Source organism: Strix aluco, chromosome 6 (genome assembly GCF_031877795.1).
Source record: "Strix aluco isolate bStrAlu1 chromosome 6, bStrAlu1.hap1, whole genome shotgun sequence".
Lineage (NCBI taxonomy): Eukaryota > Metazoa > Chordata > Aves > Strigiformes > Strigidae > Strix > Strix aluco.
In genome coordinates, this window is record NC_133936.1 from 18266557 (window position 1) to 18277712 (window position 11156).

Genomic DNA, 11156 nt, shown 5'->3' on the forward strand with positions numbered 1-11156 from the left:
TTGCTTTGCAGGAACCGGGGCGAGCACTCCCTGCCTTCCAGCAGTGTGTGTGCAGGCGCTGCCACACTCGCCCAGGGCCTGGCTCTGTCAGAGCATCGGCTGCCTCAGGTTTGGTCCCTGCAGCCCTTGCACCCAGCTCTGCCTGCCCCAAGGGTGTCCCAGCTCGGGTCCCCGGGGAGGGGGGGTTACCTCAGGAGGCTCAAACCATGCCCTGCTCTTTGGGTCCTGTGCTTCTGCCAGCTGGACGGGCCTGGGGAGTGCTGGGGTGTCCTGGGAAGGGGACAGGGACACATCAGGGACGCCCTGTGGCTGGGGGGGTCGGGTACTGCTGGGTGCAAGCGGTTTTGCGAAAGGGCCAGGCTGTGCCGGAGGGTGGGAATGGGGGCTCAGCCCCAGGCGGGGGGCACTGTAGGGTGCTCCCCGCCCCCCCCCTCCCTTCCCCCCCCCCCCCCCCCGCTCCCTCGGGAGCGGCGTGACCTTAATCCGAGGCGACCTTGAGAGGCGGCGGCTGCGGGGCGTGCAGGGGCCGGGGGCGTCCCGCGGGGCCGGGGGCGGGCTCGCCGCCCCGCCGCTGCCGAGGGGCGGGCGGCCCGGGCAGCCCCGGCCGCGGGCGGTGGAGCACCGGCGGAGCGGAGCGGAGCGGCACCGGCGAGCGGGTACGGGGCTGGGCGCCGGGTCCTCGGCGGGGAAACCGGGCGTCCTGCGGGGGGAGAGGGGCGGCGGGGCGGGCTGGGACCCCCGCGCCCGGGCAGCGCTGCCCCAGGGGCGGCCACGCGGGTGGGGTGGCGTGGGGTGGGGGGAGAGGTGCCCGCGGGTTTCTTTCTTCTGCTTTAAGGTATCACTTGTCCTCCGAGCCCCGCACCCCCCGGGTGGTGCTGCCCCATCCCGGAGCCCCTTGTCTGACGGCCCCCCGATCCCTCTGAGCCCGTCAGCTGCCGACTGGTCGCCCTGCGTGGGTCAGGCTCCATCCCCGGGCGCCGCAGCGTGTCCCGGGTCTGCGTGGGGCTGAGCAGAGCCCGGGGACGCGGGCAGCCTGTGCTCACACCGGGGCAGCGGCGCGGGAGGGTGGCCGGGGAGGGGGGCATCCCTCCCTGCTCTGGCACGACCACCCCCACGGTGGCATTTCATTCTGCCGGGGGACTCTGCGCTGGAGCGGCTGGGGAGCGCCTACACCCGCTGACCCTCCAGCTCCGCTTGGGGACTGTCACCTCCCGGAGAGAAGCTGCGGTGGCTCAGTGTGCTCTGGGGGGAGCTGGGATTGTCCCTGGCAGGAGGCAGCTGCCCTGCGGGAAGCCCTTGGGTTGGGTTTCTCCATCCCCTGGCTCCTGGCCCGCTCCCCTCGACAGTGTAACTCAGACGGGGGTGAGGGGGCTGCATGAGGCCGAGCTGCCCCGGGCTTGGGGCATCGCTCACACGCTGGGGAGAGCCCAACAGCTGTGTCCTTGCATCCACGCTCACGGGATCTTCCCTGCACTGGAAGGATCGTCTCTTCTTTGCTGTGTGTGCAGGGAAGGCACAGCTCTGCAGCTGGGGCAGGGCTGGTTACATTTGGGCCGTGCCAGGAGCCTGTAAGGGCTGGCATTGGGGCACATCAGTTTAGCTCCAAAATCTCAGCGTGGTTATGGGCCTGGGGGCTGCAAACAGCTCCCTTGCATGCTGCCACCTTGCACATGTGTGTGGCAGGGTGCAGAGAGGACAGACCCCATGGTGGCACCAAGACCATCCCTGTCCCAGGCCGGCGTCTCCCTCCTCTCCTCCAGCCTCGGTGCCTCTCCTTGCGCTCTGGCTTCCCCAAAACATCCCCATCTCCATCCCCTTGCCTGCTGCAGCACAGGGGCCATGGGGCAGGTTGTGACCTGGAGCTGTGACCCTGCAAAGTGGCTGTGGCAGTGAGTGCTGCCAGGAGGCAGGAGGGTGCAGGCAGATGGATGACTGGGGTTGTGCCCCCCCTGGTTTTCTGTGGGCCATGGGGTTCAGGGGGGGTGAGAGTGTGCTGGGGCAGGGTGTGGGGCATTTCTGGGGCTGTGCAAGCCAGTGGACATCAGGGCACCCACTGAAGGGCCCAAGAGGAGTGTGGTGCCACCCTTCCATTTGTAGGTGCAGGCACCCTGAACCCTGGGCTGGTGGGTTGGTGACCCCTGGCACGTCAGATGCGGCAGGGTGCGGGCACTGCCCTTGCACTTGCGGTCTGAGCCCTGCAAGAAGGGCTGGTGCTGGGAACACACAGCCTGGCACTGGGCACTGCTGGGAAGCAGCTGAGATGGCACCCCAGTCACTCCGTGTCTCCAGGACACGTGAGGTCCCCAAGAGCATGGACGGGCAGTCCCCACTCGCCCCAGAGACAGCCAAATGGCCACTGCCAGCCCCACGCCTGGCGTGTCCCCCAGGACTGGGGGCCACAGCCCCAGCCAGCGCTGTGCTGGGGATCTGCTCTGCCCATCCCCACACGGAGCAGGGGACAGCCGCCGTCTGGCCCCGGGGCCCGTGAGGGTCTGGCAGCCAGGCTTGGCAGCTGCCTGCACACTGACGGCACTGGCTATTCCCAGCCCCGCACCACCGGTGCCTGTGCTGAGTCAGGGGCCTGAGGCACAGCTGCCACCCCTGCGACCCGGCACTGAGCCCCTTGCCCCCAGGGATCCCCGGGTCCCTTCCTGAACCCAAATCCCAGCCCACCATCTGCAGCATCCGCTCCTTGAGGGCCCAGCTCCAGCACCCGGGTGACAGGCACATCCAGCGATTTGTCAGTCTAATTAAAGTCTTAACAGCCTAATCAAAGCCTTATTGTCAGTCCAGTTGTATTTATAGTCCCATTTGTCGCAGCGCACTCCCTGTACAGCTGCCAGTGCAGTCACAGTCCTAGGGTGCTGACATTCCCCGAGGAGAAGGCGCTGGGGAAGCTGAGGGTCCTGCTCTGCACCCTCTTCCTTGCTCTTACAGCAAGTAAGACCTTACTTCCAAATTTGCTGGTTGGGGGCCATTTCCCAGGCAGTGGGGACTTGTTCTTGGCTCTCCCAGGCATCCCCAGGGCAGTTTTTCCTGGCTCCTGGGGCTGCTTCTCCCCTGGGAGCAGTGACCTGGGAGCACCAGGGCTCTGGTACCTGCTGGGTTACGGGGCAGCTGCACTTGCAAGTTTTTCTGTTTTCCTTCGACACCTTTCAAGCTCCGGCTTCCCTGTAACACAAATTAATATTTCATGAACACGGCGGGGTGAACTCGACACTTAAGGAAAGCGATGACCCAGCAGGAGACAAGCGCAGGTGCGCTTGCACACAGGCAGGGGCACACGCACCTTGCACATGCGTGGGCACGGCTGGAGCCCACCTGGCGGAACCCAGGTGCAGTGGGGAGGTCCGGCCACGCTCCCCCCAGCAGCCTTCTCTCTTCTCTCCCCAGCGGCCACCAGCGTGGAGGAGGCAGAGCCATGGCATCGCTGCTGTGCAACGCCCGTGAGTGCCCCGGTGGAGGGGAGGTGCAGGGCAGGGCACCAGGCCATCCGGATTTACGCCAGGGCAAATCTGGCCCATGGGTTGAGCTCACCTTGCTGCACTGGGGAACATCCTACCCCATTGCGGCCACTGGGGTTTGGGCTTGGCAGTGCTGAGGGTGGATGGGAAGGGTTGATGGGGAATTACCTTCTGCCCCTCCTGTGGTGAAGGGACTTTGTTTGGGGTCTGTCCCTCCTGCATCCCAAATCGAGGGACCATGTGTGGTCCCAGAGGCAAGAGGGAGCAAGGTACCAGGGAGCAGTGCCTGGATACCCCCACCCTCAGTGATGCAGCCCGCGCTGCCTCCAGGCATCCAGCTCACAGACACGCTGGAGCAGATGCAACAAGGGACGCTGATGCGCAAAGTCAAGTCCAAGAGCTGGAAGAAGCAGCGTTACTTCAAGCTGCAGGATGACTGCATGACCATCTGGTACCAATCCAAGAGGACAGGCAAAACTGAGTCTGCCTGTGAGTACTAGATGCTGTGTGTTGGCCATGGGGCTATTAATAGGGTTCAGAGTGAACAGGGATGTGAGTGTACAGAGATTCTTGGAGCTATGCTTGCAAAGGGTGCTGGGGCATTCAAGAGAGGCTTCATGTGCATGCATGGGCTCTTCTCACCCACACCTCTCCATGAATCCTCCTGCCCCTAGCAGGACCCATGAGTCACAATGGCTGAGTAGAAATTGCAGCTGATGCAAATGGAAGGTCTGGCATGCCAGTGGAGGAGTAGGCAGACAGAGGTGTGGATGGATGGATGGATGGATGGATGGATGGATGGATGGATGGATGGATGGAAGAAGGGATGCCTGGAAGGACAGATGCCTGTGGGCAGTGCCCCCTGCCCTGCAGTCCTTGTCCCCCACAGACAGGCCTCCCCTCCCTCTGCCTCAGTCTCCATCAGCGATGTGGAGACGGTGCGGGAAGGGCACCAGTCGGAGGTGCTGCAGAGCCTGGCCGAGGAGTTCCCACCCGAGCGCTGCTTCACCATTGTCTTCTACGGCCGCCGGGGCAACCTGGACCTCATTGCTGGCTCAGCGGAGGAGGCACAGTGCTGGGTCCAGGGCCTGCGCCAGCTCATCGAGGTGGCCACCAGCATGGACCAAAGGGAGAAGATAGACCAATATCCTTCCTGCAGGCACCACTCTGCCCTCCACCCCCATCCCCTGGGCCTTGCATCTCCAGCCTTGCCCCAGCGTGTGCTTAGCTCTTCTGGGTCTCACCATCTGCATCAGGGCAGGGAAAGCCCCCAGAAAAATGAAGAGGCCCTCTGATGCTCCGCAGCTCTGTCACTCTTAGCCAAGGTCCTTTCCCTTAACATCTGCCTTGGTTTCTTACATGGATTCGTGACTGGTTCCAGAAAGCTGACAAGAATAAGGATGGGCGCATGAACTTCAAGGAGGTGCAGCGTCTCCTCAAGATGATGAACGTGGACATGAATGAGGATCATGCCCTGCGGCTCTTCCAGGTAAGCACTGCACCTGAGTGCCTGGAGGGGCTGGGGAGGGGCTAGAGGGGTTGGAACAAGCTACACAACACCTCCCTGCAGAAGGATGTGGTCACTTTCTTCTGTCTGTCTGTCCATCCATCGATCCATCGATCCATCCATCCATCCATCCATCCATCCATCCATCCATCCATCCATCCATCCATCCACAAATCCATCCATTTCTTTTTTTCACCCAACTACCTGTTCACCCAGACAAACATCCATTTGTTCATTTATCTGTCAACCCAACTAGCCAAGGCAGCTGTTCCTCCCTCCCATTTATTTGTCCGTCCAGCTGCTTATCTGTCCACCCAGCTAACCAGCCAGACAGCTGTCCATCCATCCAGCCAGCCATGTAACCATCCATCCATCTGTCCTTCCACCTGTTAATCCATCTCTCCCTCCATGGACCCACCCATCTATCAGTCCACCCAACCAGCCCTCCATCTGCCAATCCATCCATCCATCCATCCATCCATCCATCCATCCATCCATCCATCCATCCACACACTGTTGGCGTGGAGTCTCTGTGCCCTCTGTTGGGGGTGGGTAAATTACCCCACAGCCCTATGGGGTGGCCAGGACACCCCATTTTTGCCCTGGCTAGGTGCTGAGTGAGCTCCCTTGCAGGATGCCGACAAATCGGAGTCGGGGACACTGGAAGGAGAGGAGTTTGTGCTCTTCTACAAGGCCCTCACACAGCGTGAGGAGGTGCTGAGCCTCTTCCAGGACTTCTCGGAAGATGGGAAGAAGCTGACACTGCTGGAGCTGGTGGATTTCCTGCAGCAGGAGCAGCTGGAGCATGAGGGGACAGAGGAACTGGCCATGGAGCTCATCGACAAGTATGAACCATCGGAGACAGGTGAGAGCCAGCCCGGACATCAGCTGACCTCCACATGGGGGGAAGGAGGGGGCTGAGACCCACAGCCCCACAGCATGGGCACCCCAGCCCCATCCTGCTGCAGGTGGGCACAGCAGGGAAGACCATTTATGGTGTGATCTGTGTGCAGTTCCCCTTTTTTTGGTCCATTCCTGCACCATTTTGTTGTAGAATGTTGACCAGCCATGGGGTGCAAGCTCCAGCTTTGGGGTCCACTGCCCACCTTCCCAAGGTTACTGACCTGGGGCATCTCTCCATGTGCCCCAGCTTCTGGCAGTAGGGCTGGGCATTCCAGGAGCCACCAGCAGCCCCATTTTCCCCCATCCTGTCCCCTCCGGGTCCCCAGCTGTTGCTGAGCCTCCCCTTCTACTTGCAGCCCGGGCGCGCCACGTACTGAGTGCCGACGGGTTCCTCATGTACCTCTGCTCCCCGGAGGGCTCCATCTTCAACCCCCGGCACCAGGTGCTGTGGCAGGACATGAGTCAGCCGCTCTGCCACTACTTCATCTCCTCCTCCCACAACACCTACTTGATAGAGGACCAGATCCGGGGCCAGAGCAGCATCGAGGGCTACATCAGGTAAAGGGGCTGCTCCCTCCTGGCTGACCCCAGCACCCTTTTGCCCCCGTGCCGTGCCCTGGGCAGCTCCATGGGGCAAACCTAGAAGCTCCTTTGCCTCATCCATGGTCCAGCACCCCTGTGGCCATGCCATGGGGTGCTCAGCAAGGGGGGATGCTGAGCCCAGCTCTACCTGTCCTGCATGCAGCAGCATACCCACCCTTGGTGGTTGTCCCCTGGTCCCTGCAGGGGTGACATCCACAGGCAGAGGGGAGGGGAGGGCAGGGGGCTGGTGGTCTGGCTGGGTGCAGGGTCCCAGAGGTGACAACCCACTCCTAGGGCTCTGAAACGGGGCTGCCGGTGCTTGGAGGTGGATTGCTGGGATGGGCCGAATGGGGAGCCCATGGTGTACCACGGCCATACCTTCACCTCCAAGATCCCCTTCCGGGAGGTGGTGAGCACCCTGGGGAAGTACGCCTTCAAGGTAGGGTACCCTTCCCCGGGTCATGGGTGTCATGGGTGGCCCTCGGCGGGTGGGAGGCGACGTGGCTGCAATTCGGGGCAGTGATGGGTGTTTGGAGAGGGAGCGGTGGTGGGGCTTACACACCTGGTGCTGCAGCAGGTCTGACCCCACTGTGAGCGAGGAGAGTGACTGTGTTCCTTCCCAGGGGACAGCACTGAGGGGTCTGGCTCACAGCCCTGTGCCATGCCGTGCCATGCCAGGGGACAGGGGCTCATGTAAGCACTGTCTGGTGGGGGTGTAGGGGTGACATGGGGCATGGGGAGCGCTGGGGGGTGCAGGGGTGAGATGAGATACAGGGGAATGCTGAAGGGGTGTAAAGGTCTCAGGGGGATACAAGGGCACACAATGGGCTCCTTCCTGGCACTGACCAGAGGGGAGAGAGCTCCTCAACCCCACCAAGGCTGATCTCCAGCTATGCGTGTTGCTCCCCAGACCTCAGACTACCCGGTGATCCTGTCCCTGGAGAACCACTGCAGCATGGAGCAGCAGGAGGTCCTGGCCCAGCAGCTCAAGGACATCCTGGGGGAGCAGCTCCTCACCACCACCACTGATGGGCGTGTCCCCACACAGCTCCCGTCCCCAGAGGTAGGAACAGAGCATGGCCACACTGGGCATCACTGTCCTACCTGGGACTGGGATGAGGTGGTGGCTCTGCTGTCCAGAGGAAAGGTCACCTCTGTCCCAGCATTGTCCTGCTCTGCTGGAGCACTCGGGGACCTTGGGGATACTGTGTCCTCTTTTTCACCGGGGTCCCAAAGCTGTCCCCAAGGTTGTCTCCCCATGCCCTGCAGATCCAGAGCAGGGCAGAGCACTCCTACCTTGTCCCCTCCTGGGTGCTGGAGGGAGCTGGTGGTGCTCGCCCCCAGCAGTGTGGAGTTCTGGGGAGACAGCAAGTCCCATGGAGGAGATGGGCACCCCAAGGTGCCTTCCTCTTGTCCTGGTTTAGCCAGGATAGGGTTAAGTTTCCCCAGCAGCAGGGGGAGAGCTCTAGCCAGGTTATTCATATATCATGTGGAAGCCATCGCGCTTCTCACTGCTGTATTGGTAGATATTTTGCTCTGTTCATTATTATTATTGTTACTGTTATTGTTGTTGTTTGTTGTGTTGCTGTTGCACTGTTGTATTAAACCTTTCCTTGCACTGTTGTATTAAACCTGTCCTTATCTCAGCCCGGGGCTTTGCATTTCACTCCCTTTGTGGGGGAGGGGCAGCGGCCGCGTGGTCTCAGACCCCGGCAGGGATTAAACCACCACACCTCTCTATCCCCAACTCTGCAGGAGCTGAAGCACAAGATCCTGCTGAAGGGGAAGAAGATCGGGCGGCTGGAGGACACGCTGGATGGGCCAGGGGATGAGGCTCCCGATGTATCTGATGATGACAACGGGGCAGAGGCAGAGGAGGAGAGGCGGAGAGTGAAGGTGGGTGGCCTGGGCTGGGGACTGGCCAGGAGTGCTGAGACCATGGACAAAGCTATGGGCCATGGTGTCACCTAGTGCCAAGGGAGGCAGACCCTGCAGGGCCATCACCAGGCAGGGGGGACAGCCCTTTCTGCCATGCCAGCCCCCTCTTTTCACACTGTCCCTGTGGTGGCACCATGTTGGGGTTCCTCTGCTTGCTCCATTCCTGGCAGAAAGGCTGCCCATGGTGGGGATGCTGCCACCCCCAGCACATCCTCAGCTGCTCTTGGCTGCCCTGGGCTCTACAGCCCCTGTCCTGGGTGAGTGCTGGGGCCAGTGCTCCCATCAGGAGGGACCCAACACAGCTCTGCCTTGCAGAAGGACAAGGAGAGCCTGGCACAGGCATTGTCCGACTGTGTCGTCTACTGCAAGAGCGTGTCCTTCCGGGGCTTCCAGGAGGCCCGCAGCCATTCCCGGCCCTCCGAGATCTCCTCCCTCTCTGAGGCGAAGGCCAGGAAGCTCATCCGGGATGCGGGTGAGACGGATAGGGCAGTGGCACCAGGGGACTGGGCCAGGGTGGAGGGGGCAGGTGGCTTCCTCAGGAATAGGGTTAGAGCCTCCAGATATCGGGGTTCCCCCCTGTCTGGGGGAAAGGGCACCCAGAGGGGCTGTACCCTGGCTTTTGGCTCTGGTAGGTGAGAGGGTGTTATCGCCTTAGAAAGCAAGGCAGGATGCCTGGGTTCCTGTGAGGGGAGAGGGATGAGAATTGGTGGGTGGGTGGATGGGTGGATGGATGGGTGGGTGGATGGATGGATGGATGGATGGATGGATGGATGGATGGATGGATGGGCAGGACATGTTGTGGGTGGCTGTGCAGGTCAGGGAATGACCCCACAAGTGGCCCTCACGCTCCATCCCTAGGGAATGAGTTTGTCCGCCACAATGCCTGGCAGCTGACACGCATCTACCCCAGCGGGTTGAGGACCGACTCCTCCAACTACAGCCCCCAGGAGATGTGGAACGTGGGGTGCCAGATCGGTATGGCCAGGGGGTGTCAGGGCTGCGGGCTGGGGAGATGCCCTGGATCCCATGCCAAATGGCGCCATCAACACCAGTGTTGGTGCCAGCTACAACCCCAGCTGGAGCCAGGTCTGGCTGCAGGCCCTTGCTCTGCCCTGGGCAGCCTGGGGGTACCTGGGTATCGGTACCTTGTCCCCCTGTGCAGCCCTGCGTCTCTCTGGCCACGGGGACAGGCTGGTTCTCAGCTCCAAGCAGGGCAGGGTGCCTCCAAGCTGCCCTGAACCCTTTCCCTGCCACCTTCTCCCAGTGGCCCTGAACTTCCAGACGGCTGGCACGGAGATGGACCTGTGTGACGGGCTCTTCAGCCAGAATGGCCGCTGTGGCTACGTGCTCAAACCACCCTTCATGAGGGACAAGGACACTCTCTTCAACCCCAGTGACCCTGACAGCTGGGAGGGCCCTGGCCCCACCACCCTGACAATCCAGGTATGGGGTCAAGGAGAGACCCTGGGGAGCCGTGACAGTGTCCTGGGGCTCTCCTGGCCCCATATGGGTGGGGACACTATTGGGCAGTGTGCTGGAGCTCAGTCTCCCAGCAAATCGGTTTGGCTGCTCTCCGGCTCACGGGGTCCCTGCCCCTTCCCGCAGGTGATCAGCGGGCAGCAGCTGCCCAAAGTGGCCAACAGCAAGGACGGAGCCATCATCGACCCGCTGGTGCGCGTGGAGATCCACGGGGTCCCTGCAGACCAAGCACACCAGGAAACCAAGTACATCGAGAACAATGGTGAGCCCCACAGTGGTACCAGGGACCCCGCTGCGCCCAGGCAGCCCATCCCTGTCCTCCCTCACCCTCCCAGTGCCACTCTCCCTTCCCAGGGTTTAACCCCCGCTGGGACGAGACGCTCCAGTTCCAGCTCCACGTCCCTGAGCTGGCCCTCGTCCGCTTCGTGGTGGAAGATTATGACAAGACCTCCAGGAACGACTTTGTGGGCCAGTTCACCCTCGCCTTTGCCAACATCAAACCTGGTGAGTGGCTGCTGCCTGGTGGTGGGGAGGACCTAGGGCAGCCCCCCAAGGCTGTCTGGGGCTCAGCTGAGTGCTAGAGAGCAGGGTGGGGGGCAGCAGTCAGCCAGAGCCTCACTGTCCCCCCTCCAGGCTACCGCCACATCCATCTCCTTTCCAAGGACGGCACCAGCATCCCACCCTCTTCGCTCTTTGTCCACATCCGCATCACCGAGCCGCCTGGCCCTGAGCAGGACTGAGCTTGTGGGGAGAGCAGGACCTGGATAGAAGCCATAGAGCCAGCCCCGAGCAGCTGGGGCCATGGAGCCAACCGCATCGCCCTCTTGTTGAGCCGTTTGTGTCATCCCTGTGTCGTCGTTGCTGCTGTGCCCCCCTTTGCAGTAGTCTCCGAGGGCTGGGAAAAGGCACTGACCTCCCCTTCCCAGGTTCGGGATGCTGCCTCCCCACACACGAGCGTGGGGTCTGTGCTGGTGCAGCCCCCTGCACACCCCAGGTGCATCGTGCCCTGGCCCATAGGCACGGCTTGGACGCGAGGAGGAGAGATGGTGCGTGGCCCCCCAGCTCTGCTGCAGGGGCTGGTCCCCCCTGGCCAGGCGAGCAAGGCTGGAGCTGAGCAAACCCCAGGGCTGGGCAGAGCTGGGAGAGGAGTCGGTCTACACCACCCCACGACCCTACAGAGCCCCATCGCAGCCCCCAGGGCTGCTCCTGGCCGGCGCCCTTTACTAACCCTTGCCACATCCTTCCTCTGTAAGCAACCTAATAAATTGTTTGGTGACAGGCAG

General features: G+C 62.2%; 1 protein-coding gene across 6 annotated transcripts; it reads left to right on the plus strand.

The window, feature by feature from the left end:
* Positions 1–534: 534 nt before the first annotated feature.
* PLCD4 (phospholipase C delta 4) lies at positions 535–11155 on the plus strand. Of its 6 annotated transcripts, none has more exons than XM_074828866.1 (16): positions 535–656; positions 3394–3446; positions 3795–3953; positions 4380–4608; positions 4824–4953; positions 5605–5836; positions 6231–6432; positions 6751–6895; positions 7367–7519; positions 8212–8352; positions 8710–8866; positions 9253–9369; positions 9557–9837; positions 10000–10135; positions 10228–10377; positions 10507–11155. In XM_074828866.1, the coding sequence occupies exons 2-16, from the start codon at positions 3422–3424 to the stop codon at positions 10611–10613; spliced, it is 2364 nt and encodes a 787-aa protein (XP_074684967.1). In that variant the 5' UTR covers positions 535–656; positions 3394–3421; the 3' UTR covers positions 10614–11155. The 6 variants fall into 6 exon arrangements, with proteins under 6 accessions (XP_074684967.1, XP_074684969.1, XP_074684970.1 ...); XM_074828868.1 differs by having other exon boundaries at positions 10536–11155; XM_074828869.1 differs by having other exon boundaries at positions 9659–9837.
* The last annotated feature ends 1 nt before the right edge of the window (position 11156 follows it).